We start from the raw sequence: 22,424 nt of genomic DNA, 5'->3' as shown, positions 1-22,424 counted from the left end.
AAAAAAAATTATTCAGAAAAGAGGTAGCTGCCTCAATTTCAAATTCTTGCAAAATCTCTTTTATTTACATTGTGCTTTCTCTGTTTTTTTAAAAGTTTTTATATGTTTGTTCAATAACAAAGCGCTGTTTGAGAAAGATTAACTAGCCTATAATATCCTCTGCCTATACTAGGTTTTCATGCTTATATAAAATACTTGATAGAATTGGTAAGTCATCAGGCAAAGATTAACACAAATTTAGTAACTACTTTGGGGGTTATGACCTCACAGTTCCAAATCTTAGGTGTCATTGTACACAAGATGTTTAAAGATCAACTTCAAAAAAATATAATGTATAGTTCTGTTTGCATGACTTGAGACTATGAAAGTCCTACAAAAACAGCTCTCATGGCAGCAAGAGCACAGAAATACTAGAATTACACAGTGCTATCAGACAATAGATTCGCAGCCTAGAAAAGTAAAGAAGCTTCATTAACACTAAGATGTTTGGTTGAAACACTAGAAAGGCTGTGACTAGAAATAATGGGGTACTCTAGACTTCGTTTAATAAAGCTCGATCCAAGTAATAACAAGATCAGGGAGAGAACCATCGGTGAAGTAACTGTTTGTCATAAGAAAGCATTTAACATGCTTTTTTAAAAGATAACATAGCTCAGACTTTTTATAATATATCACCCACAATATTAAGTATATAATAAGAAATTATTAAACATTCTAAGCAGGAAATTTTGACCCATGATGAAGAAAAAAAGAGGTAAGAGAAGAAAACAACTCTAATGTTGAGTCAGTAGACATGGGCTTTAAAACAGCTGTTACAACAATGTTCAAGGACTTAAAAGGAAAATATGACTTTAATGGGTTATCTCACCAGAGAAAATACATAAGGAAAAAACTCTAGAATACAATGTATAATATCTTTGTTAAAAAATTCACTAAATGGTCTGAAGAACAGATTGAAGATGGAAGGGGAAAAAAGGTTATGTAAAATTAAAGACCATTAAATAATATTTATCTAATCTGAATAACACAGGAATAAAAAGTTCAAAAAGAATAAACAGAGTATCAGTGATCTATGATACAATGTGAATATGTGTAATATAATTGTCACTGAGATTTCAGAATGAGAAGAGAAAAAGAATGAGATCAATAATTTTTGAAGCAATGTGCTTAAGAAATTTATCAATTTGGTGGAAAATGTGGTTAAGAAATTTCTCAATTTGGTGAAAAAGGCAATGTACAAATTCAACCATCTTAGTGAAATTCAAGCAAAAGAAATTTTATAAAACTGATCATAGTCCAAATGTTTAAAACCAAAAATTTTTTAAAAAATTTTTTCAAAGTAGCTAAGCAAAAATGTCCTGTTATATGTGGAGGAGCAAAAATATAACTGAAAGCTCATCCTTTGCAACAATGCAGAACAGAAGGTGATGAATTGCCATCTTTAAAGTACTAAAATTAAAGAGAAGACATTTTTTAAAGGAAGACATACATATGGTCAACAGGTACGTGAAAAAATGCTCAGGATCAGTAATCATCAGGGAAATGCAAAACAAAACCACCCTGAGATATCATCTCACCCCAGTTAGACTGGCCATTATTAAAAAGACCAAGAATAACAAATGCGGGGAAAGGGGAACTCTTCTACACTGTTGGTGGGACTGTAAATTAGCACAGCCATGATGGAAAACAGTATGGAGATTCCTCAAACAACTACAGATACAACTGCCCTACAATCCAGCAATCCCACTGCTGGGTACATATCCAAAGGAATGGAAATCATCATGTTGAAAGGATACTGCACTCCCATGTTCATCATAGCTCTATTTACAGTAACCGAAATATGAAACCAACCTACATGTCCATCAACAGATGACTGGATAAGGAAAATGTAGTATCTATACACAATGGAATACTACTCTGCCATAATAAAGAATGAAATTCTACCATTTGTAGAAACATGGATGAGTCTGGAGAAAATTATGTTAAGTGAAATAAGCCAGACAAGGAAAGAGAAATACTGAATGTTCTCACTCATAACTGGGTGCTAAGAAAGAAAGAAGGAAGGAGGGATAGAGGGAGGGAGGGAGGGAGGGAGGGAGATAAAAAAGAAAGGACCACAATATGTTGAACTTTCAGAGGGAGAGAACAAACCCAAGGGCACTAGAGATGGGAGGAAGGAGGGAGGGGGTTGGGGAAGTCATAGGTCAGGTAAAGGACATAAAGAAAAATCACAATTTGTAATAATGAATATGCTAATAATAAAAATTTAAAAATTCTATATTCGGAAAAAGTGTACTTCAAATATCTTGTTGGAATAAAGACATTTTTAGGCAAACAAAAGCTGTAAGAATTGTCACAGAATATCTGAAACCACAATAAAAATAAAAAAGCAAGCTAATTAGGCTAGTGGAAATAAACCAGATAGAAAATTAGATTTGCAAGAAAGAATGAAAAACAACAGATATGGTAAATATGTGATAAATATTAAAAGCTAGCTTTCTATTTTATCCCCTTAAAGTCAAAATGATAGTATTGTAAGATGTGGCTCATAAAATGGGAGGAAGTAAAATATAGGCCATAAATAGCAAGGAGGACAGGGGATATATGGAAATATATTGCTATGAGATAATGTGTTACAAAAATGAGAGAGTGGTACAAAAATAATTCTAAGTAGACTGTGACAAGGTTAAGAATTAATATTCTAATCTTTGGGAAAATTATGAAAACATAATAAAAAGCATATCTAAGAATTCAATGTAGTAATTAAAAGGAATACAAAAAATGTATTTAACCCCCCAAAAAGTAAGAAAAAAGGAATAGAGAAATGAATGAACAAACAAATAAAGAAGAAGATGAAGAGAAAAACTGCAGCATATAGAAAAATAGCATGATAGTAGACCTAAGGCTTTCCATTAAAATTACATTACATGGAGATGAACTAGCTTATAATCTAATTAAAAAGTAGATATTGTGAGAATGAATAAAATGTTAAGACCTAACTATGTGCTGACAAAAGGAAGCACAATTTAAATATAGGACACAGGTAGTTTGAAACAAAACGGATAGAAAAAGACAACATGTGAATAGTAAAGAAGCTGGTATACTAAATGAGAATAAAATCTAAAAAGGACTATTAGAGATAAACAGGAACATATAACAATGGCAAAGGATCATTTCAACAGAAAGACAAAACATTCATAAATCTTTCTATGCCTAGTATCAGAGCTTCATATTAAAAGGAGCAAACAGATTACAAAAAGATAAATTTTAAAACCTACGGAGTTGGAAATTTCAATATACTTCTAACAGCAGTGTACACAAACAAGTACACTTGTCTACTTGTTTAAGCTATTAAAGCCAACAAAAAAAAAATTAGTAAAGGAATAGAAGATCTGAACAACACTATCAATGTCTTTGAAATATTTGATATTATAGAACCTTACACCTAATAATTACATCATGCAAACTTCAATATCTACCTCCTACCGTACATAAAATTAATTTGAAGTGGATCATAACTTAAACGGTAAAGCTAAAAATGTAAAATTTTCAGAAGGAAATTTAGGACTCTAATATTGAATTAAAGATTTTTCAGACAAGAAACAAAAAGCACTAGTGAATCTTCAGTGAGGAGCATTATAAAGCTTTTGACAAAAATGCACTTGAACAAATAGATATTTATATCATTAGACAGTATGAAAATCACAAAGATTTGTTGGTTATATATAATAAACATATATTTTCCCTGTGTAGCTCTTCCATCCTCTTTTTTATGTGCTTGCTCCACAGAAATTTTAATTTTATGTATTAATCTTTGTCTTAATGGTTTTTTTTCTAAATATGTTATAATGATGGCTACTTTTAAAATTTACTGTATGATATGATTTTTAGTCTCATAAAATAATACCTGAAATGTTCAGGACATAATCAAATATCACTCATCATACCAAGACCAGAAAAATGCCAACATTGAGATGACAGATGTTAGAATTATCTGACTAGAATTTTATCTTTTTAAAATTTATTTATTTATTTATTTATTCTTTTACATTCTGATTACAATCTGATTACATTCTGATTTACAATCATAGATATTGTTGCAGAGCAGTTGGGGAGAGGGGGAGACAGGCAAGGGGAGGGGGATGGGGTGGGAGTAGGAGGAAGGAGGTGGGGGTATGGTTGAGGCCCATGGCACCCCCCTCATTCTGGCAGGGGAGCCCAGGGGGACTGACCGGAATTTTAAAGTAGCAGTCATAGACATGCTTCAGTGAAAAATTACAAACACACTTGAACTAAGTGAGAAAAAGCATCTGCATGGAAATAGAACATATAAAGAAGAACCAAATGGAAATTTTAGAACCGAAGAATCCAGTACCCAAATGAAAAAAACTCCCTGGATGTGCTTAATAAAAGGATGGAGGGAACAGAGGAAAGAATCAGTGAACTGTAAGATAGAACAATAAAAATTATCCAATCTGAGTAACAGAAAGAAAATAGACTGGAAAAACTATAAATTGAGTTTAGGCAACTGTGAGATCACATTCGTGTCATTGAAGTTGCAGAAGGAGAAGAGAAAGTGTGGGACTGAAAAAAGTATTCAAAGAAATAATGGCTAAAAATTTCTCAATTTTTCCAAATGGCATAAATCTACAGATTCAAGAAGTAAACCCCAAACAGGATAAATACAAAGAATTTAATGCTAAGACACATCGTAATCAAACTCTTAAAACTATAGAAAAAGCCTTGAAAGCAGCAGAGAAAAATGGCACCTTACCTATGAAGGAAAACAACTTGAATGACAGTGGATTTCTCATTCCAAACCAGCGAGGCAAGAAGAAAATAGCGCACGAGTTTTTACGTTCTGAATGGAAAGGACTGTCAGCCCAGAATTCTATACCCAATAAGAACATCCATCAGGAATGAAGAAATCCAGACATTTTCAGACAAGAAAAACTAAGAGAATTTGCCCTAAATTTTACTACTACTACTCCCTATAATACCAGCTAGAGGAAGTTCTCGAAATGGAAAGAAAATGATGAGAAGAAATTTTTGAACAACAGGAAGGAAGAAAAACCAATATAAAAAGTGAAAATATGGGTAAGTAGTCTTTTCTTCTCTTGAGTTTTCTAAATTATACATCATGGTTGCCTGCTGTAGTTCTTAAAGTATTTAAAGGAAATACTTAGACAATTACATGACAATCAGGGAAGAGTAAAAGGCAGTAAGGTTTCTACATGTTATTCAAACTCATAAGTTGTCAACATGTGATAAATCATGTCTGCATAACATACTGGAAGAACCCTTCGAAAGGCTACGCAAGGTGATACACTCAAAACACTGTAGATAAATCAAGATCAAATTCTAAATGCTGAGGTAACTTACAGGAAAGCAGGAAAAAGAAAACAAGACATGAAAAAACAGCAAACAGGAAAAAATAAAATGGAGTAGTTACATCTCATATATTAATAACTATATTAAATCACAGAATATTGACAGAATATACCAATTAGAAAACAGAAGTTGGCAGAGTGGACAAGAAATAAAACATGACCCAACTATGTTCTGTCTACAAGCAAATCACTATAAATATGATGATGTTTGAGGGTTGACATGAATTTTCATGGAAGCTTTATTTGTAATAGCCAAAAACTGGAAACAATCAAAATGCTCTTCAATGAGTGAATGAGAAACCGTGGTACACCCATACCCTGGAACTCAGCAATACAAGGGAGCAAACTATTGATGCAGCAACAATTCGAATCCTCCAGGGCACTGCATTGTGTGTGTGAAAGCAGTGTTGAGTATTGTCAATTAATTAGTTCGTTTCAGGCAAAACATTCATTTGAATGGGTAAAATGTGCTAGCCACCATACTGGGTGACAGGCAAACATGGAGGAGCAGACACAGTCATTTCCTTGATCACACAGTCTATTCGGGAAGCGGGGCGGGCGGGCGTCCTCTGCTCTGCCTGCGGCCTGTCCTCACCAGCGGGGGAGTCTGCAGATGGGAGCGGGTGGGAGACGTGAGAAAGAAAAGGGTTTACCTGGACAGAGGAGAAGTGAGATGGGGACCAGCACGGACGCGATACGTGAGGCCGCAAACTGTGTCCTTGGAAGAGTATGCAAAAGACAAGATATCAAACAGGAGAGAGTTACTTTGTCACTTGAAAGGTGCCTACTGGATTCAGGTGTTTTGACGTTATTTTGAACTGTGATAAGAAGTTTCGTGGAAACATTGCTAACGACATTATATAGACATTAAAAGTAAGAGTAACATCACATTAAGTATGCGACTCGGGGGGGGGGTCAGGTGACAGCCACGTTGGGGGAGGGGTGTGGTTGTTCCGTGCCGCGTCCTTCCGCACCGTGACCGCTGTCCCCGCGCAGGCATCACCACGGTCCTGACCATGACCACTCTCAGCACCATAGCCAGGAAGTCCTTGCCACGCGTGTCCTACGTGACGGCCATGGACCTGTTCGTCACCGTGTGTTTCCTGTTCGTCTTCGCCGCGCTGATGGAGTACGCCGCCCTCAACTACTACTCCAGCTGCAGGAAGCCGGCCGCCAGGAGGGCCGCGCAGGTGAGGGCCGCGCAGGTGAGGGCCAGGCAGGTGAGGGCTGTGCAGGTGAGGGCCGCGCAGGTGAGGGCCAGGCAGGTGAGGGCTGTGCAGGTGAGGGCCGCGCAGGTGAGGGCCAGGCAGGTGAGGGCTGTGCAGGTGAGGGCCGCGCAGGTGAGGGCCAGGCAGGTGAGGGCTGTGCAGGTGAGGGCCGCGCAGGTGAGGGCCAGGCAGGTGAGGGCTGTGCAGGTGAGGGCCGCGCAGGTGAGGGCCAGGCAGGTGAGGGCTGTGCAGGTGAGGGCCGCGCAGGTGAGGGCCAGGCAGGTGAGGGCTGTGCAGGTGAGGGCCGCGCAGGTGAGGGCCAGGCAGGTGAGGGCTGTGCAGGTGAGGGCCGCGCAGGTGAGGGCCAGGCAGGTGAGGGCTGTGCAGGTGAGGGCCGCGCAGGTGAGGGCCGCCCAGGTGAGGGCAGCGCAGGTGAGGGCCAGGCAGGTGAGGGCCGCGTAGGTGAGGGAGGGCCGGGCCTCGGGAGGCAGAAAAAGCTAACCCAACAGGACTTTAAACAGCCGGACAAGGACTCTGAAGGTGAGAATGTGACCCTCGAGCACCTCCGGCTTTTCCTACCGGCCACATGGATGGGTTAGGCTTACCTTAAAGGAGGGTGATCTGGAATGCAGAGTTCCACAAAAGTTTTCTAATTATTTTTTTCTTCTTTTCTTGTAGTTGTTACATCCAGATTCCTCAAGATGGATTCATGAGCGAATAGGCCTGCAAGCCCCTTCCGTATGTATAGCATTACAGGTGCCGATGTTTCTGAGAACAGCACAGGTTTCAACTGCACAGGTCCACTTATGTGGATTTTTTTCAATAAATACTGTATAGTACCGTAAATGTATTTTCTCTTATGATTTTCTTAATAGCATTTTTATTTTACTAGCTTATTTTATTGTATAATACATATAAAATACAAAATATGTGTTAATTGACTGTTTATGTTATTGGTAAGACTTCCAATCAGCAGTAGGCTATTAGTAGTTAAGTGGTTGGGGAGTCAGTTATAGGTTGATTTTCAACTGTGCAGGGAGTTGATTTTCAACTGTGCAGGTTGATTTTCAACTGTGCAGGGAGTCAACACCCCCAGTCCCTAAATTGTTCAAGGGTCAGCTATATGCCCTTAAGTTTCTGTGCCATAAATATTGTTATATGGTCAGTCAGTTATAGGTTGATTTTCAACTGTGCAGGGAGTCAACACCCCCAGTCCCTGAATTGTTCAAGGGTCAGCTATATGCCCTTAAGTTTCTGTGCCATAAATATTGTTATATGGTCATTTTAACAATTGCATCATATGCTCGTGATTGATGCACATGCAGTTGTGACTGGATACTGAGCCTATCCACACCTTTTTACTTACATACACATTTTATCGCTGCCATTCTGTATACACCTGTGACTATTTATTTAGTTATAAATTCCTAGAAGCAGAATGGCAGGGCTAGAGCGTTGCATGGTCTCTGTCCAATGGCATTCCATCAGCTGCACTAGCAGAAGAGGACACCACCTCCCCAAACTCTGCTTGCATTCCATCTGTCAGCCAAACAGAAATGGCACCTGCAAACTGTTCCAATTGGCATTTCTTTAATTATGACCAATTGAATCTTTTTTACTGTTTTTTTATTTGCATTTCTGTTTTTTGTGAGTTACTTTTTAATATCTTTTGACTTCTATTAGTATTTTAAAGTAGCAATCTGCCAGTTACTTATATGTTATATATTATGTATGTTGTATTACATATTGTATTGGTATTGTAAAACAAATTTGTTACATTTAATTATTAACATATCTGAATTTTTAGAATATAGCTTGAGGTAAGAATCTAGCTTTATAGAAAAATTGAAAAATTCATCTTTAAATCACTGATGTGGACTACTACTTTTATCATATGACAACTTTTATATATAATCATGACTTTTATTCCTTTTATACATATCAATTTATTAATTACACCGAATGCTTTATGCCCACTCATAAAGCACAGGTGGTTTTCTAAGTGTCAATCAATACCTTATATTTAGTGCATTTCAGCCTGTATGCATAAACAGACTCTATAGTTATCTACACTTTGCAAGTGTGTGTCATTGTAGTTCTGACAGGTTAGCAGGCAAGCCACTTTATGTCTGTGGAAATCCACAATTAACATACAGATTTTGCCAAAAAATGCTTCCAAATTGCCTCAGACTGAAACATTGCAGAAGGGGGTGCTGAAAAACAGAGGAGCCTGTTATCACACACAGCAGCAGCTGGGAGTTGAGGGAAAGAAATATTGACATCTTTGATGTAAAACGATAGTGCCAAAATAAACAACACATCCTTTAACACAGAGAGAAAAGAAATTTCCAAAAAACTAAGAGAAAATTTAATTTTTTTAAAAAAGAGGTAAAGTTTTATTTCGGTCTTGTAAAATGGAATTAGTTTCATTGTAAAACATTGAGCTGTAAAGACATAAATAGAGCTGTCTTAAATATTGTATTGAGTTTCTATGTGTTTCAGTGGCTATGGGTTTTTTGTTACCTAACAAGTGAAATGAAGGTTTCTCTTGCCCCCGGAAACCTTACTACTTCTTTGCCCACAGCCTCCTGAAATCACCCTTTAGATCTCTGGGCTGACCCGTCCCTGCAGAGCCTCCTGGTGCCCAGTCTGAGTCAGCATCCTCCTTTGGGGCTGCCCGGCCTTGTAACGGCCAGGCTTCTCCTCCGTGTCTCCTGTGGCCCACAGTTCACTCCACATAGTAAGGGATTACACAGATACATGAGATTGATGAAATGAATGGATGAAGATCTGGCTGAACATCGTCGAAGTACACATGTAGGAAGACATTTAATGCAATTGTTATTTAATAAAGGCAGACTTTTCCAACTGGAGCTTGTCAAAAAAGATGCAGAGTCCTCAAGTGCAGTAGCGTAAATGCAGGAATCTGCTTTGTTTCAGCGAACCTCCTGGTGATATTTACACCTATTCAGGTTTAAGAACCATTCTGTAGAGGAGATGCATCCACATTAGAGCTGTAGGGACAGAGGGAATTCCATGTCTTCCCATTCACCAGACTGGTGGAGGACGTCAGACAGCTGCACAGCGTGGCCGTGCCTGGAGCAGAGATGGATGGCCAGAGGCATGTGAGGAATAGGCAATGCTCAGTGAATATGTGGCCCAGAGCATCCTGCTTCAGGTCATTCCTCACACACAGATGCTTTCCATTCACAAGGATGTGCCAAAAGGCTACAAGTACTGACCCTTCCACCTCCTCCTGTGGCTTATGACTCCACACAGCCATGAACATGTCCAATCAAACTAAGATCCAAATGTAGAAGGAAAGGGGTACCGTGTTTCCTAGAAATCATAGTTTTTGGTAAAAATATAAGAGATTCTCATGATGCTTTCTAATGAATTCTCAATGGCCTCTTTCCCAGAACTGTGCCATTCCTGGGTAAAGGAATGAGGCAGCCTGCCAGCTGAGAAATGGGGGTCCACGTCCACCTCTCCCTTGACAACACCTTCCCAGGTTGCCTCTGACATGCCTGTCTCAGGTCAACCAACACAAATAAAACTAAAGCAGAAAGGCAAATACTATGCTTTTTAATTCTCTTCCATCATTTGGTCAAATTTAGAAATGTATTCTCTTAGCAGAATCCAGTGTAACACATAGTTCATAGTTATTGGGACGAGCAACTGTCTAAAGAATTGACAAGTCTATCTGAAGCCACTGTCCAAGGTGAGGAATTATTCCTGTCATTTGTGGGAGAAGAGTAAGTCATTCTCTCTCCTTTCTCTGCCCACACTGACTTTCCACGTCAGGAGTAGAGCCTGGGTAGCAGAAAGGAAGACATTCCAATCATAAACATGTTTGATCGTCATTCTTGAGATGACAAGGAGTGTCCAGCCACCTCACACCGAAAGCTCATTTTTACCTGAATTGCCTGGAACAAGAAGGTGATCTCATTATTCCTACACACCAAATTTTTTCTATTTACTTATTTTTAAAAAATACCATCTCTATCTCTCCACACTATTAGTACTACATGTACTATTTAACATTGAAGGATAAATATATAATATGTACGTATCTGCTACAAATCAACAGAAAAACAGGCAGAATAGGGACTTTTTTGTTATGAAGTTTATTTTATTTTTACTTTCTTCTATAAAAGCAATACATTCTTATTGCATGAAGTATGAAAGTTCACCTACTAAACAGAAATACACTTACATGGGAAAATATTTATGATAAATTAAAATGGCAATTCAAGCATAATCCTACTATGTTAACAAACTCCTACATACAAGTATTTGTGCAAGAGACATAGATAATATTTGTTAGCACATCAAAAAAAGGTCACCTCTGGAAAAAAAAAAAGGTGGGATTTCAGGAGGTAGGGTATGGTGTGGGACAGCTGGCAGCACAGAGGAACACGTGCTTTTTATTATGCTCTATGTTACTTCCAGGTTTTGCAGACAAGCATGAATTGTAGTACTAATTTTAACAATTTGATAAATCAGAAAGTGTAGATAAGCAGAAAGAATTACATATATCCTACCCACCCCATAACCACCATTACTACCTCTCCAGATTTCTTTTTTTCTTTTTTTCCTTTTTGTCTTTTTTCGTGACCGGCAACGGATCGCAACCCTCAGTGTCGCGCCCGTACCGGACCGGGACCGGCAACAGGATCACATCCCTCGGTGTTGCGCCCGCACCTCGCTCAGCCAGCGAGCGGCCGGTCTGTATGTGGGATCCGAACCCTCGCGGGAGCGCCGCCGCGCTCTCAAGCGGCACACTGTAGCAGTGCGCCACCGGGCCGGCCCAACCTCTCCAGATTTCTAAGTGTACATACAACATACTCTCCTATCACATATACTAACATACTGGGATAGATATAGATATATTATGCAAAAATGAGACCTCCTTTTATAAAAATGTAACAGGCTCTTATGAACATCTTTCCATGTCCATGCAAATATTTCTGCAACTTTCTTTTTAGTGCATCAGCTTGGGTTACATATAAAAATATAATGTTACAAAAATATATATAAAAATAACGTAAGGAGAAATGAAGCAACTCTAGCCAATTTAGAACTAATCCAAACAACTTTGATTTTAGACATCGAGGAAAAGTACGCATATTTTCCCTAACTGAATTAATTAGATAATTGTTTTCAAGCCTCTACTTCCTGTAAACTGCTTAGAGATAAGGGGCTAATTTATTTCACTTTTATTTCATTTTATTTTTATTGAAACATAATTGATTGTACATATCTGTGGGGACTTAGAATGGCTACTACACATTTGAAAACAAGCTCAACCTTCCTTACCAAGAGTCTGGGAAGTACATGTGCTGTAAGTGCAATGCAATTTTTCTTGCATAAAGACTGAAAGGACTAGTACTCTTCAGTGCTAGGGGAATGTGGGGGATGGGCACCTCCGTTCTTCTTTACCCAGCAGCAGACATAATATGTATCTATTGCTTCATATACCTCCGGTTGTTTTTATTGCATTTCATGGTGATTGTTGTGTCGTTCTTATTGCCTGCAGAACTACTCTCTCCTCGATATGAGGCCACCCCCACCTGCGATGATCACTTTAAACAACTCCGTGTACTGGCAGGAGTTTGAAGAAACCTGTGTCTATGAGTGTCTGGATGGCAAGGACTGCCAGAGCTTCTTCTGCTGCTATGAAGAATGTAAATCGGGGTCCTGGAGAAAGGGACGCATTCACATAGACATCTTGGAGCTGGACTCGTACTCCCGGGTCTTTTTCCCTACGTCATTCCTGCTCTTTAACCTGGTCTATTGGGTCGGATACCTGTATCTCTGAGTGTTGCTTGTAGTGACTAGTGAAGAGCATTTGGTTCACGCTCTTTACCTTACACCATCCCCAGACCAGTAGTGACCCGTCGCGACTAGGAAGGAAAAACACTGCTCAGTTTATCTTAAATTATAAATTACCTTTCAGCAGTGCAGGAAGTATCTGGCAAATATTTCTATCATGTATTTCTCACGCGCGCGCACGCGCACACACACACACGTTGATTCAATTTTAAAGTGATATTCTTGCTAATCCCTTACTGAATCCATAGCTTGGTGATATTTATGAATGGTTTTTGGATAGTGGAAGCAGCTGCTGATAACCCCTGCAAAGATATCTGTATAACACGCAAGCAGATATCTGAGAAGTTGTCTCAGTCCCCTCCCCCGATTCAGCTCTCCTTTACAGCCCCCACGTGCACGAGTCACTCCCGGCCAAGACACACTCGTGCTGGGTCACCCCGTGCCCACAGGACACCTGAGTTCAAGTATAAACTGCAGCCAATCTCCATCCCAGTTTCCTCTCTCCGTGGCCAGCATCCTTCACCTGAAAACTCACCAGGGCCTAGGAAGAGTGCCTCTTGCCCTCCACAGTTCCCATTTGAGGAAAAAGTATGATTTCCAAAATTCTCACATTGCTGATGTCAGATGTTGATTAGCTCTGAACATTAGGAGGTTGTTACTTTATTCTAAACTACTGAGAGGGTTCTTAGACTAGTTCAACTTGAATTCAACATTTCACCTTAAGAGCTCTATTTTGCTAGCCCAAGGCTAATCCTGGAGTATGTGTCTAGCTTACGTTATATTATTATGGATTTAGTAATTGTCTTCATCTTGCAAAGACAGGTATATAGCATGCACAAGCTTTTGTCTTGAAAACATATTCCAGAGTGTGAAAGAAATATAGAGTTCTAAAAATATCTTAGTAAATATTAATTTTCCAGTCAAACCAACTTTAAATGCAAAAAAATGAATAATAGTGATCATCAATTGTATATTTTGATGAACAAAAAATATTTTATACTTTGAAATATGGATACATAGCAAAATCCCAAAGAAAAATTCCCCCCAAATCACCACTCCTTTGATATTTTTATAACACAAGCCAGTTTCCTTCTTGCTATTAGTTATTTGTTATAACTGGATGCCACTATGTACTTCGTAAGACTCTCTTGAGGCTTCACACCATCAATAGGGAGAAAAAAAGTCCTACCAGTTATTTAATAATGCTTTAGCATTATTAAAATTTTGGTACCAGAATCTCTGTGCTTTTCATTTTTCCACACATAAAACAATTCATTTTATTGGAAAGCATACATTTTTAAATTATCTTCTGTGCATACTGTTATTACTCAGAAAAAAGTAAAACATTATGCAGAGAAAGTATATAAAAGTACTGATTTCACACATTTTATTAGACGTATACCAGACACAGAAGGGGATGGGAGTAGAAGAGACCAGAAAAATGAAATTAGATATGTCTAATTCTTATTAACATTGTTACATATCAAATGAATGCAAAGATACACATATATAATCACTCAGTTTTCAAGGAGCAAGTAAGTCTGTATGATGTGAGACACTCAAACCCATTTTTTTCTGTCCTATCAACTCTCTGCCTTTGGTTTGATAGGTGCTATGTAAGCCACAAGCCAATTGGCTTCTACTTAGCAAATTCAATTTAAAAAATAAAATAATATTTGTGGAGAAATAGGTTGAAAATATCGGCTTAAATGAAATTTCTCCTCTATTGGAGAAGTTCACTTACTAGTATCCTAGTTCTGTCTCTCATGCAGAAACAATCCCTCCTACCCGAGGCAGAGAGACCCTGGAGGTACCTGACCAAAGGAACCCCAAACCCCGGCACTGAGCCAGGCAGGTGACCCAAGGGCTGTCTTCTTCAAACACAATTTCCAACTTTATGAATTGATCATTTCTAGTAATATGAAAATCTCAACCTGTTACATTGTAAAAGAAGTTCTGGAGAGAACTGAATTTTCTAGTAAAATTCTTAAAAGGAAATAATTTAAAAGACATTTTTATAACATAGATTTGGTCCAATTTTACCTTAAAAAGAATTTTACCAATGCCTCTTGTTTCAAAACCACTCAATATTTGAATAGCTTTAGCAGCTCTCATGAAACATTACTTATAGGATAAGTGTACCAGTAACCTCTGTTTTCTGAATCCACCCATTCTCTTCTTCCCAAACTCAGCTGTCCTCCTGATAATAACACTGTAGTTCATGGTTCCTTTCCTATGAAGGAGAACCTTCATCTCAAGAGAATCTGATGGATGTTCACTAATAGAGCATAAAATAGATTCAAGCATCTATAGCAGTTGAGCCACTAGGCTTACTAAAAAACACTAAAACACTCCCATAGAGCACCCCAATGCCTGTTTCTCTGCAGGCTTGTGAAATTCAAGTTCTTCATATCGATCTTAACTCCTGAGATGAGCCTTTCAGTCCACAATACAGGAGAGACGTGTGCACCTCACTAAGGTGCAGCAGTCAGGGGCTTTTTAAAGCATGTTTGTGTTTCCTTTGTGGAGGAAGGAAGAGGAGGGGCACGGGGCGAGGGCTGAGGGAAGTTCATCCCTCTTTAATTGAAAGACCTCCTTTTCCAGTGTGCTTGGTGATGAGGCATATGTGGGGGCACAGCTCTGCCCAGCTTACTTTGTGTGGAGAATTGGGAACTATCTTTGGTGGAAGTTGTCTGAGTGATCTGCATTCCAAAGGTGCTACTGTGTTTCAAAAATACACTAAATCCAGGAGATGATGGTTCCATATTTTGAAAAGGATTCCAAATTTCTGACAACTATGGATTGGATCATACTTAAAACTGTGTCCGCTTTCTTTTAAGCTGCATCCTGGGTGAGGGGAAAAGAGAAAAAAAGGCATTTCACGTTAATGGAAGTAGAGCAAAATGCCTCTTCGGTGCCCAGAAAGTTTTAGCTTCTGCAAAGTCCCAACACCAACCAGAGCAGACTCCCCCAATACTGAACAGAGAAGGACAATGTTAATATACTTTACTCTGGACCCAGCCAATACTGCCCCCAACATACCCAAAATATGCCTTAAAACAAAACAAAAAGCTTAAATAATACACATCTTGCAAGATTATCCATCTCCTGCAATCAGCTATATTTCAAGTTTTACTTATTTTCAATGAATGGATGGAAATAGGATTTTATTTCTTTATATGCCTAACAGTCTTATCCTTAGTTTTATATAAAATCAGTTAAGTACAAAGTTTTTGTGTATTCTTCAATTGAGGAAATGCTTATCCTCTACAGCAAAGCATTTTCATGCTACATAAGGAAAATTAGGGCCAACCTGAAAGTCAGCAACATAGTCCTTGTGATGGGATATGAGTGTCCATACAGAACCTGCATGCCAGGCCACCTTGCCTTGGGATGGCTTGCTGCAGTAAGAACAGGTTTTTAGGCATTTTGTTTTGCTGCTCTGCAAAATACCAGGCTCTGGAAGCAACAGGAGAGGGGACCTGTAACCGCATTTTTCATTGACTGATGCTTGCCACCACTAGGAAACAATGGGCCACTCTTTATCTAAAGGGCTAGAACATAAAACAAGCAAAACCTCTTCTCCTTAATCATTTTAATCTTGGCTGCCAAAATGGAAACTTTCTGTGATATCCTTTGAGACTTGAAGAATTATAACTGGTCTCCAACCATTAAACTTATCACTGTATCAGTTCAATGCTCTTAAGGCACAAAAAATTTAGAATTCACTTCGTGCTCTTGCAACTGTTTTTGAGTGCTTTTTATGAGAGTTTATAAACTGTAATACATATGAAATTTCATCTTCAGTTTCTGTAATGACTTGGGATAAACCTAATCTGATGTAAATATATATTGAAATGTTAAGCTCCATTTGTACTAAAACACTGTCCATCTTGGGCTTCAGAACACTATCATTTAAAAAATATTCATGAGCCACAAAAAAATAAAAATAAAGGAAAAATTGGGGGAGCTGGCTGGTTAGCTCTGTTGGTTAGAGCATGGTGTTATAACAGGGGTTCTGATCCCCATACTGGCCAGCTGCTAAAAGAAATAAAAATATAAATATAAAAAATCTTCAGAAAGGTGTCTGGAAATTAGGGGGAAAGAACCAGATTGTGAATACATTGTAAATTCACAATTTTTTGTTGAGCACCCCTCAAATTGCTCCAAACTGAGGAAGTGCATAGTCTGTGCATACTTCTTTTTCTCAAATTGGCCTGTAGGAAAAGTTCAGGTTCAAACAGCATAGCGGTACCTTCACGTCTGTGTTCTCCACACAGTCACATCCCAAGAATCAAGAACAGCAGCTCAGGATAAATGACAGGCTCCACCTGTGATCGCTCGCTGACTTACCTTTTATTATCAAAATAGATCTCTATCATTATAGGGAAAAAACATGTGCGTCTTAAGATGACAGGATAACAACTCAGCCATTTGTTCTCTCTGGAATAAAAATTTGTCTTTATTTCTTTTTAATGTCTGGTAGTTTTGAAGATAAGAGATTAGGACATTTCCACTCCTCCTTTTAAAATTTCTTTTTATTATAAGCTAGCAATTCCAGGATATAAGACTGGTCTAGTTCTATTAAGGCCAACAAGGAGAATGTTTACTTTTATATACTTATTTTCAAAGTGTCCTCTAGTTGAACGCTTTGATTTTTAATGTTGTCAATAAACCCCTTAAACCTCTTACTACTCTGCTTACATAAAAGTGAAATTTTAAACCAGTTTAAATGAATCAGAGCTAAAAAATTAGTTTAACAATCTGTCACTAAGAAGTTTTCCATTTTTGAGGTAACCAAGTAGGTTTTTCAGATTATGTTACCCAGGAACATGAGCTAGAAATAATTAGGCAGAAAAACACACATTCTCTCTCTCTCTCTCTCTCTCTCTCTCTCTCTCTCTCTCTCTCTCACACACACACACACACACACACCCCACACCCAAAACAAACACAGTTTGAATGTAGCATTCAGGTAATTGAGGCAAATGTCAGTGCTTTGCTTGAGCTGTCCAGACAACCTGTTTCAGCACTTTATTTTCACGTTTGCAAACAAGGTTTTAGAGCCCAGTGAGCAGGCAAGTGACATGAGGACGGTGATGGTTCCTGCGGGGAAGGAAGCGCCTCTGTGTCTGCTGATCAGCTTAAATTGAACAACATACTGGAAAGAACATTGATTGCCAATAATGAAATCCCCAGATTGAACAGGAAGCTGCTATATTTTCCTTTTTATTTTTTTTCCTAGTTATTTAAGATTCCTTGTTTTTCCCAACAAAGTAACATTTACATTTCCTGTGACAGTCTCAGACCCAGATTTCTCCTGGTCGCCTCACATAGTGAAGTCCCATCCTAGTGAATGACGTTTATGTACATAACACATCCAATTTGTATTTTCTTAAATAGATATTTCTTAGATCAGAAGCCTGTAGCACAGTTATTTCAGCTCCTAAGATGTCAGTCTTCTCAAAATGACAATATTGCCAGTAACCACTTTTTCACAAAGGGATTAAGGTACCCATTTTCCATCAAATATTTTTCCAATAACACAGCAGTTTGTCAAGTGTTCTCCCAAATCACCTGTGGAAAAATAACCTTTGGACCCTTTGGCTAGGCTGTCACTTCACGAGCAATGTGATAATCAGGATGGATGGCAGTAAGTGGGGGGGGGGGTCATTCACAGGCAAGGCAAGGGGAGGAAAGGTCCCCCCAGCCTCCCCTTTCCACCTAAGACTGCTGAGCTTCAAAGCAGGAGGCTGGAGGCCTTGGACAGGGTGGGCTGAGTTGCTCCTAGGAGCAGAGTCTTCCAGGATGGCCGCAGGGACCTGGGGAGTCCCACAGTTTGATTAAGGAGCACATGTGCATGGGAGGATGAGCCTGCTCCTGCCCAGAGCACTGTCATGGAAATCAAAGCTCATCCCCTAGTCTCGGGCAATCTATTTTAAAGGACAGTGTTCGACTTCGGATTTATAGAAAATTCATTAGAAACATATTAAGTAGAAGACTAACCCACTGTCAGATTCTGATTTTCAGGAATAAGTGGTGAGGGCTTTGATTTGGTTGGTATTTATTAGAGCAGGTTTTTATCAAATATAGTTGATGTTTGTAACAGGAAGAGCTTTTGGTCGATGTTGTCAGTGAACAACGGTCCCGTGCACAGTCACTGGATAGGGCCACAACACCCAGTCCTCACAGGCAACCCGCCCATTAACCTGCGCACTCACTGGGTCCATGCACTTCCAGGGTTGCCTTAGAAGCAAAAGAGAAAAAAAAAAAAAAAAAATACATTCTTAAGTGACTTTCAGTGCAATTAAGATAAGTCATGTGGTAGAAACAGCACATATCTTGCTGTCTAAAATTTCAAATTGTCAGCTGGATTTGATGGTACATCACCACCAGCATCACCATCATTGTTGCACTCTTTCTGTGTTTTATACTAGCTCTTAGCTACTGATTTAACACAAAAGTTTAATATCTTTTACAAATTATAACATAACTAATGAAAAAAATGGAAAAGTTTAATTTCAGTTTGAATATTAAATACACAGACCATAGTCCAAAAGTTTGCTTGCCTGATACATTTTCAGAACTCTCTTCCCCAGCAGTCCTGTCTGTCCACCCTGACTCAATCGGAATTTGGAATTACCATTTAGGAGAACGTTCCACCCAATTTTTATCTGGTTGCTTTCATTTTTCTTTTTCATTTTTCACTCATTTGGCTTTTATTCCATTTCTTGAAGATAACATTTGAATTGGCTAATAACCATTTCTTTTCCCTAAAATGGATGCATCCCTGGAAACTGCAAATTCCCCATGTTTCTTATCATACAATTTGGGTCTAGGCTTTGGTTCTCCCTAATTTCTCTTGGCATTATTACTTTGAATGGAAATAGACACAGGCAAAATCTCTTAGTGATACTTATATTACTTACTAGTATGTTGTCTCTTTTTAGAATATTTTATCAAAACATTCTCAAAGACACTTTAATCATTCTTGACCTTCAGATTGGCTAATTCTGTGCTAGTGAATAATGTTTACATGCTAATGTGTTTGTACAATGACATGATATGTTTTTCTTTATGAGCAGGTCCTGGACTGAGCAAAGGGCTCATTTTTCATGAGCGCATTGTCTATGAAAGATTATGGGAGAAGAACAATTTTCAGGGACTGGACCTGTGTCTTCTTAGGAGCAAGGGCCATCTTGTGTTTACATGCAATGATGTGTGCTTTTGTGTCTGTACGTACAGTGGTAAAAGTAGAACAACCTATTGATGTGTGTATTACTCTGTCCATCACCCCAGATTTAGTTGAAACAAGTAGAAAGGAGCACAGTTTCCTAGTGATAGCACATTAGCTTAGTAAGCCTCTGGTTAAGATAAAAAGGAGAGGAAGGGGGAAAGAGAGAGAGAGAGAGATCTTTGTATTTCCTTAAAATATGTAATCATATCCTTTCTTAAAATAAATAAACAAATAACTAGCTTAAATGCCTAATCAGAAGTCAGTCTGGAGTCCAAATAAGACTCCCTCCTTTGGAGAGCACTTGAGCATCACTATTTTCACTTGGGTGCACATCTGAGCGATTCCTTGATCATTTGTGCATTGTGGTCAAGTTTATCTGATAAGCTAAAAGTTGTTCTAAAGACTCAGATGGCAAAGAACCATCACCACGCTTGTTTAGGAACCTGCATTCACAGACAACACAGGAAAGCCTCAGATCTGGCTTGAACGGGGCAACACGTGGGAATTAGCCATAGTGTTCTGAGGGTCCTCTCTTTGCGAAGCTTGTGTGGAAAGCAAAACTATGAGATGCCCCAGGCAGAAAGGGATGGTAAAGAGGTGCGGTCTGTCCGCTCTGTTTGGATGGAATCCTTCCTGCCTGGGAAGCCACTGCCGGGTGGAAAGAAGGTGGAGGGATTCCAGAACCTGAGAGCATCTTGGAATCAGCTGTGAGCGCCCGGTGCAGATGCGCTTGGCCCCGAGGGGTCCCACCCTGCCCACGTGCTTGCGCCCGCCCTTCACCAAGCAAGCGGGCAGAGGTCGGACAGGGTCCCCACCCTCCCCAAGTGGCCTCCAATAGCCTCTGTTCCCCTGTCGTCCTGCAAGGGCTTGGAGGCCCTGACTTAGGGTGGTCAGGCCATACCGGGCTGTTCCGAGGTCCCGCCGTCCTCCTCCCCTACACAGAAGACGTGACTCCCGCTGTCCGTGCGCTCGTGGTGTCCTAGTGAAATGAGGGCGCACTAGCGCCCGACGTGCCTTGGCGACACGGGCGGCGTCGCGCCCCGCTTTGCGCGTCCGTCCCCGCCGCGCCCCCGGGCCGCACCCTGCCCAGAGCCAGCTGGGCCTCGTGGCTGGGCCACCCTCTGTATTTGTATTTGGATTCCTACGTTTGTATTTCTAATAAATGCACATGTTGTCAGAAGTACTTGAGCCAGAAGTGGAGATCTTTCTGGTTTGGGTGGCCGACCAGGAGAGCGCGGGCCGGGGTCGAGGGCACAGATCTGCAAGGAGCCCTCCCTGCCTGGAGCCCCCTTCGGGTGGTCGCCTCCGGGAAGCCCGACCCGGGGGCAGAGTGCGCAAATGGGGAGGAGGGTCTTTTTTTTTTTTTTTCCCAGCAGAAAGGTTACAAGTGGCCAGTTTCCAAAAGCCCGGGAACAGAGACCCTCAACCCAACCCTGGAGAGCAGGAGACCTCGGCTCCAGGCAAGCCAAGGTGGCAGGTGCCAGCGCCGGGGCCTCACCTGCAGCTCGGGAATGGGTTAACTAGCGGGGGCAGGGTCCCGGGCCCCCGCCCCTTCACCACCAACGCACTGGGAGCCGAGGGCTGGCTGCCCAGAGTCCGAGCAGCTGCTGCCGGAAAAGGCGGCGTGGTCCCCCTGAAACTGGGGTCACGCCTTCCCAGTCACCCCGAAACCACAGCCCGGAGACGTCACAAGACCGTATGTGCTGCTGCCCTTTGGTCTTCTTGAACACGTTTTGCTGAAAACGAGCTACTCCAGTCCCCTAGCTCACCTATGCCGTCTTCGGCCCCGGAGCCCGCCCTCCTGGAGGGGCGCTGCCTGGGGAGCGGGGTTGGGTGGGGGTCAGGAGGTCCCCGACTCCGCTGCTGGAGGACCCCCAGCCGGAGCAGGCCGCTTCCCACACACTCTGTGCTTTCGGACATCGGCTGCACCGCTGGGAGGTGTCTATTTTGGAGTTCTCCGCAATTTCTTCTTGAATTCCTTCAATCTGTGTTTGAACTGGGGAATGTTTCGGGCTCGTTAATCCCCTCCTCTTTCTAGAGCTGGCACGTCCCCACTGGTCTGTGATCAGAGCTATGGGCCCCTCCAGAGATAAATTATAACAACAGCTGAGGTTGACTGGGGACTGACTATGCACACGTCCAATCACTCCGTCTTTAAAGTACCTGATGAAGGAAGTGCTTATTTTGTCACCATTTTATTGATGAGAAAGCTGAGGCTTGTCCAACATTATAGACCTAGCAAAATCCAGAAAAAAGGATTGAAACGTTGGAAACATAACTTCAAACACTTCAAAATTCCTGTGCTTGGGTGCTACACACTGCCAGTGTCTTCAAAACACATATTGTAGTGCATAGTTCAGTGACAATTCTCTTAATATGGCAAAGAGTGACTGTTCGATTAATTTAAACCCACACTTATTTGGAAAAGAACCTGTGATCAGAGCTATGGGCCCCTCCAGAGATAAATTATAATAACAGCTGAGGTTGACTGGGGACTGACTATGCACACGTCCAATCACTCCGTCTTTAAAGTACCTGATGAAGGAAGTGCTTATTTTGTCACCATTTTATTGATGAGAAAGCTGAGGCTTGTCCAACATTATAGACCTAGCAAAATCCAGAAAAAAGGATTGAAACGTTGGAAACATAACTTCAAACACTTCAAAACTCCTGTGCTTGGGTGCTACACACTACCAGTGTCTTCAAAACACATATTGTAGTGCATAGTTCAGTGACAATTCTCTTAATATGGCA

The 22,424-nt window shown here is 40.3% G+C and overlaps 1 protein-coding gene across 1 annotated transcript; it reads left to right on the top strand.

The window, feature by feature from the left end:
* Positions 1 to 6,186: 6,186 nt before the first annotated feature.
* LOC103607350 (gamma-aminobutyric acid receptor subunit gamma-3-like) lies at positions 6,187 to 16,377 on the top strand. The gene is made up of 4 exons (XM_008591865.1): positions 6,187 to 6,263; positions 6,421 to 6,580; positions 7,277 to 7,336; positions 12,138 to 16,377. The coding sequence occupies exons 2-4, from the start codon at positions 6,467 to 6,469 to the stop codon at positions 12,417 to 12,419; spliced, it is 456 nt and encodes a 151-aa protein (XP_008590087.1). The 5' UTR covers positions 6,187 to 6,263; positions 6,421 to 6,466; the 3' UTR covers positions 12,420 to 16,377.
* Positions 16,378 to 22,424: the final 6,047 nt, after the last annotated feature.

Source organism: Galeopterus variegatus, unplaced genomic scaffold (genome assembly GCF_000696425.1).
Source record: "Galeopterus variegatus unplaced genomic scaffold, G_variegatus-3.0.2 Scaffold7353, whole genome shotgun sequence".
In the NCBI taxonomy this organism is placed as follows: Eukaryota; Metazoa; Chordata; class Mammalia; order Dermoptera; family Cynocephalidae; genus Galeopterus; species Galeopterus variegatus.
Note: the sequence above shows the minus strand (reverse complement) of the source record. Positions and strands in the feature narration are given on the sequence as shown.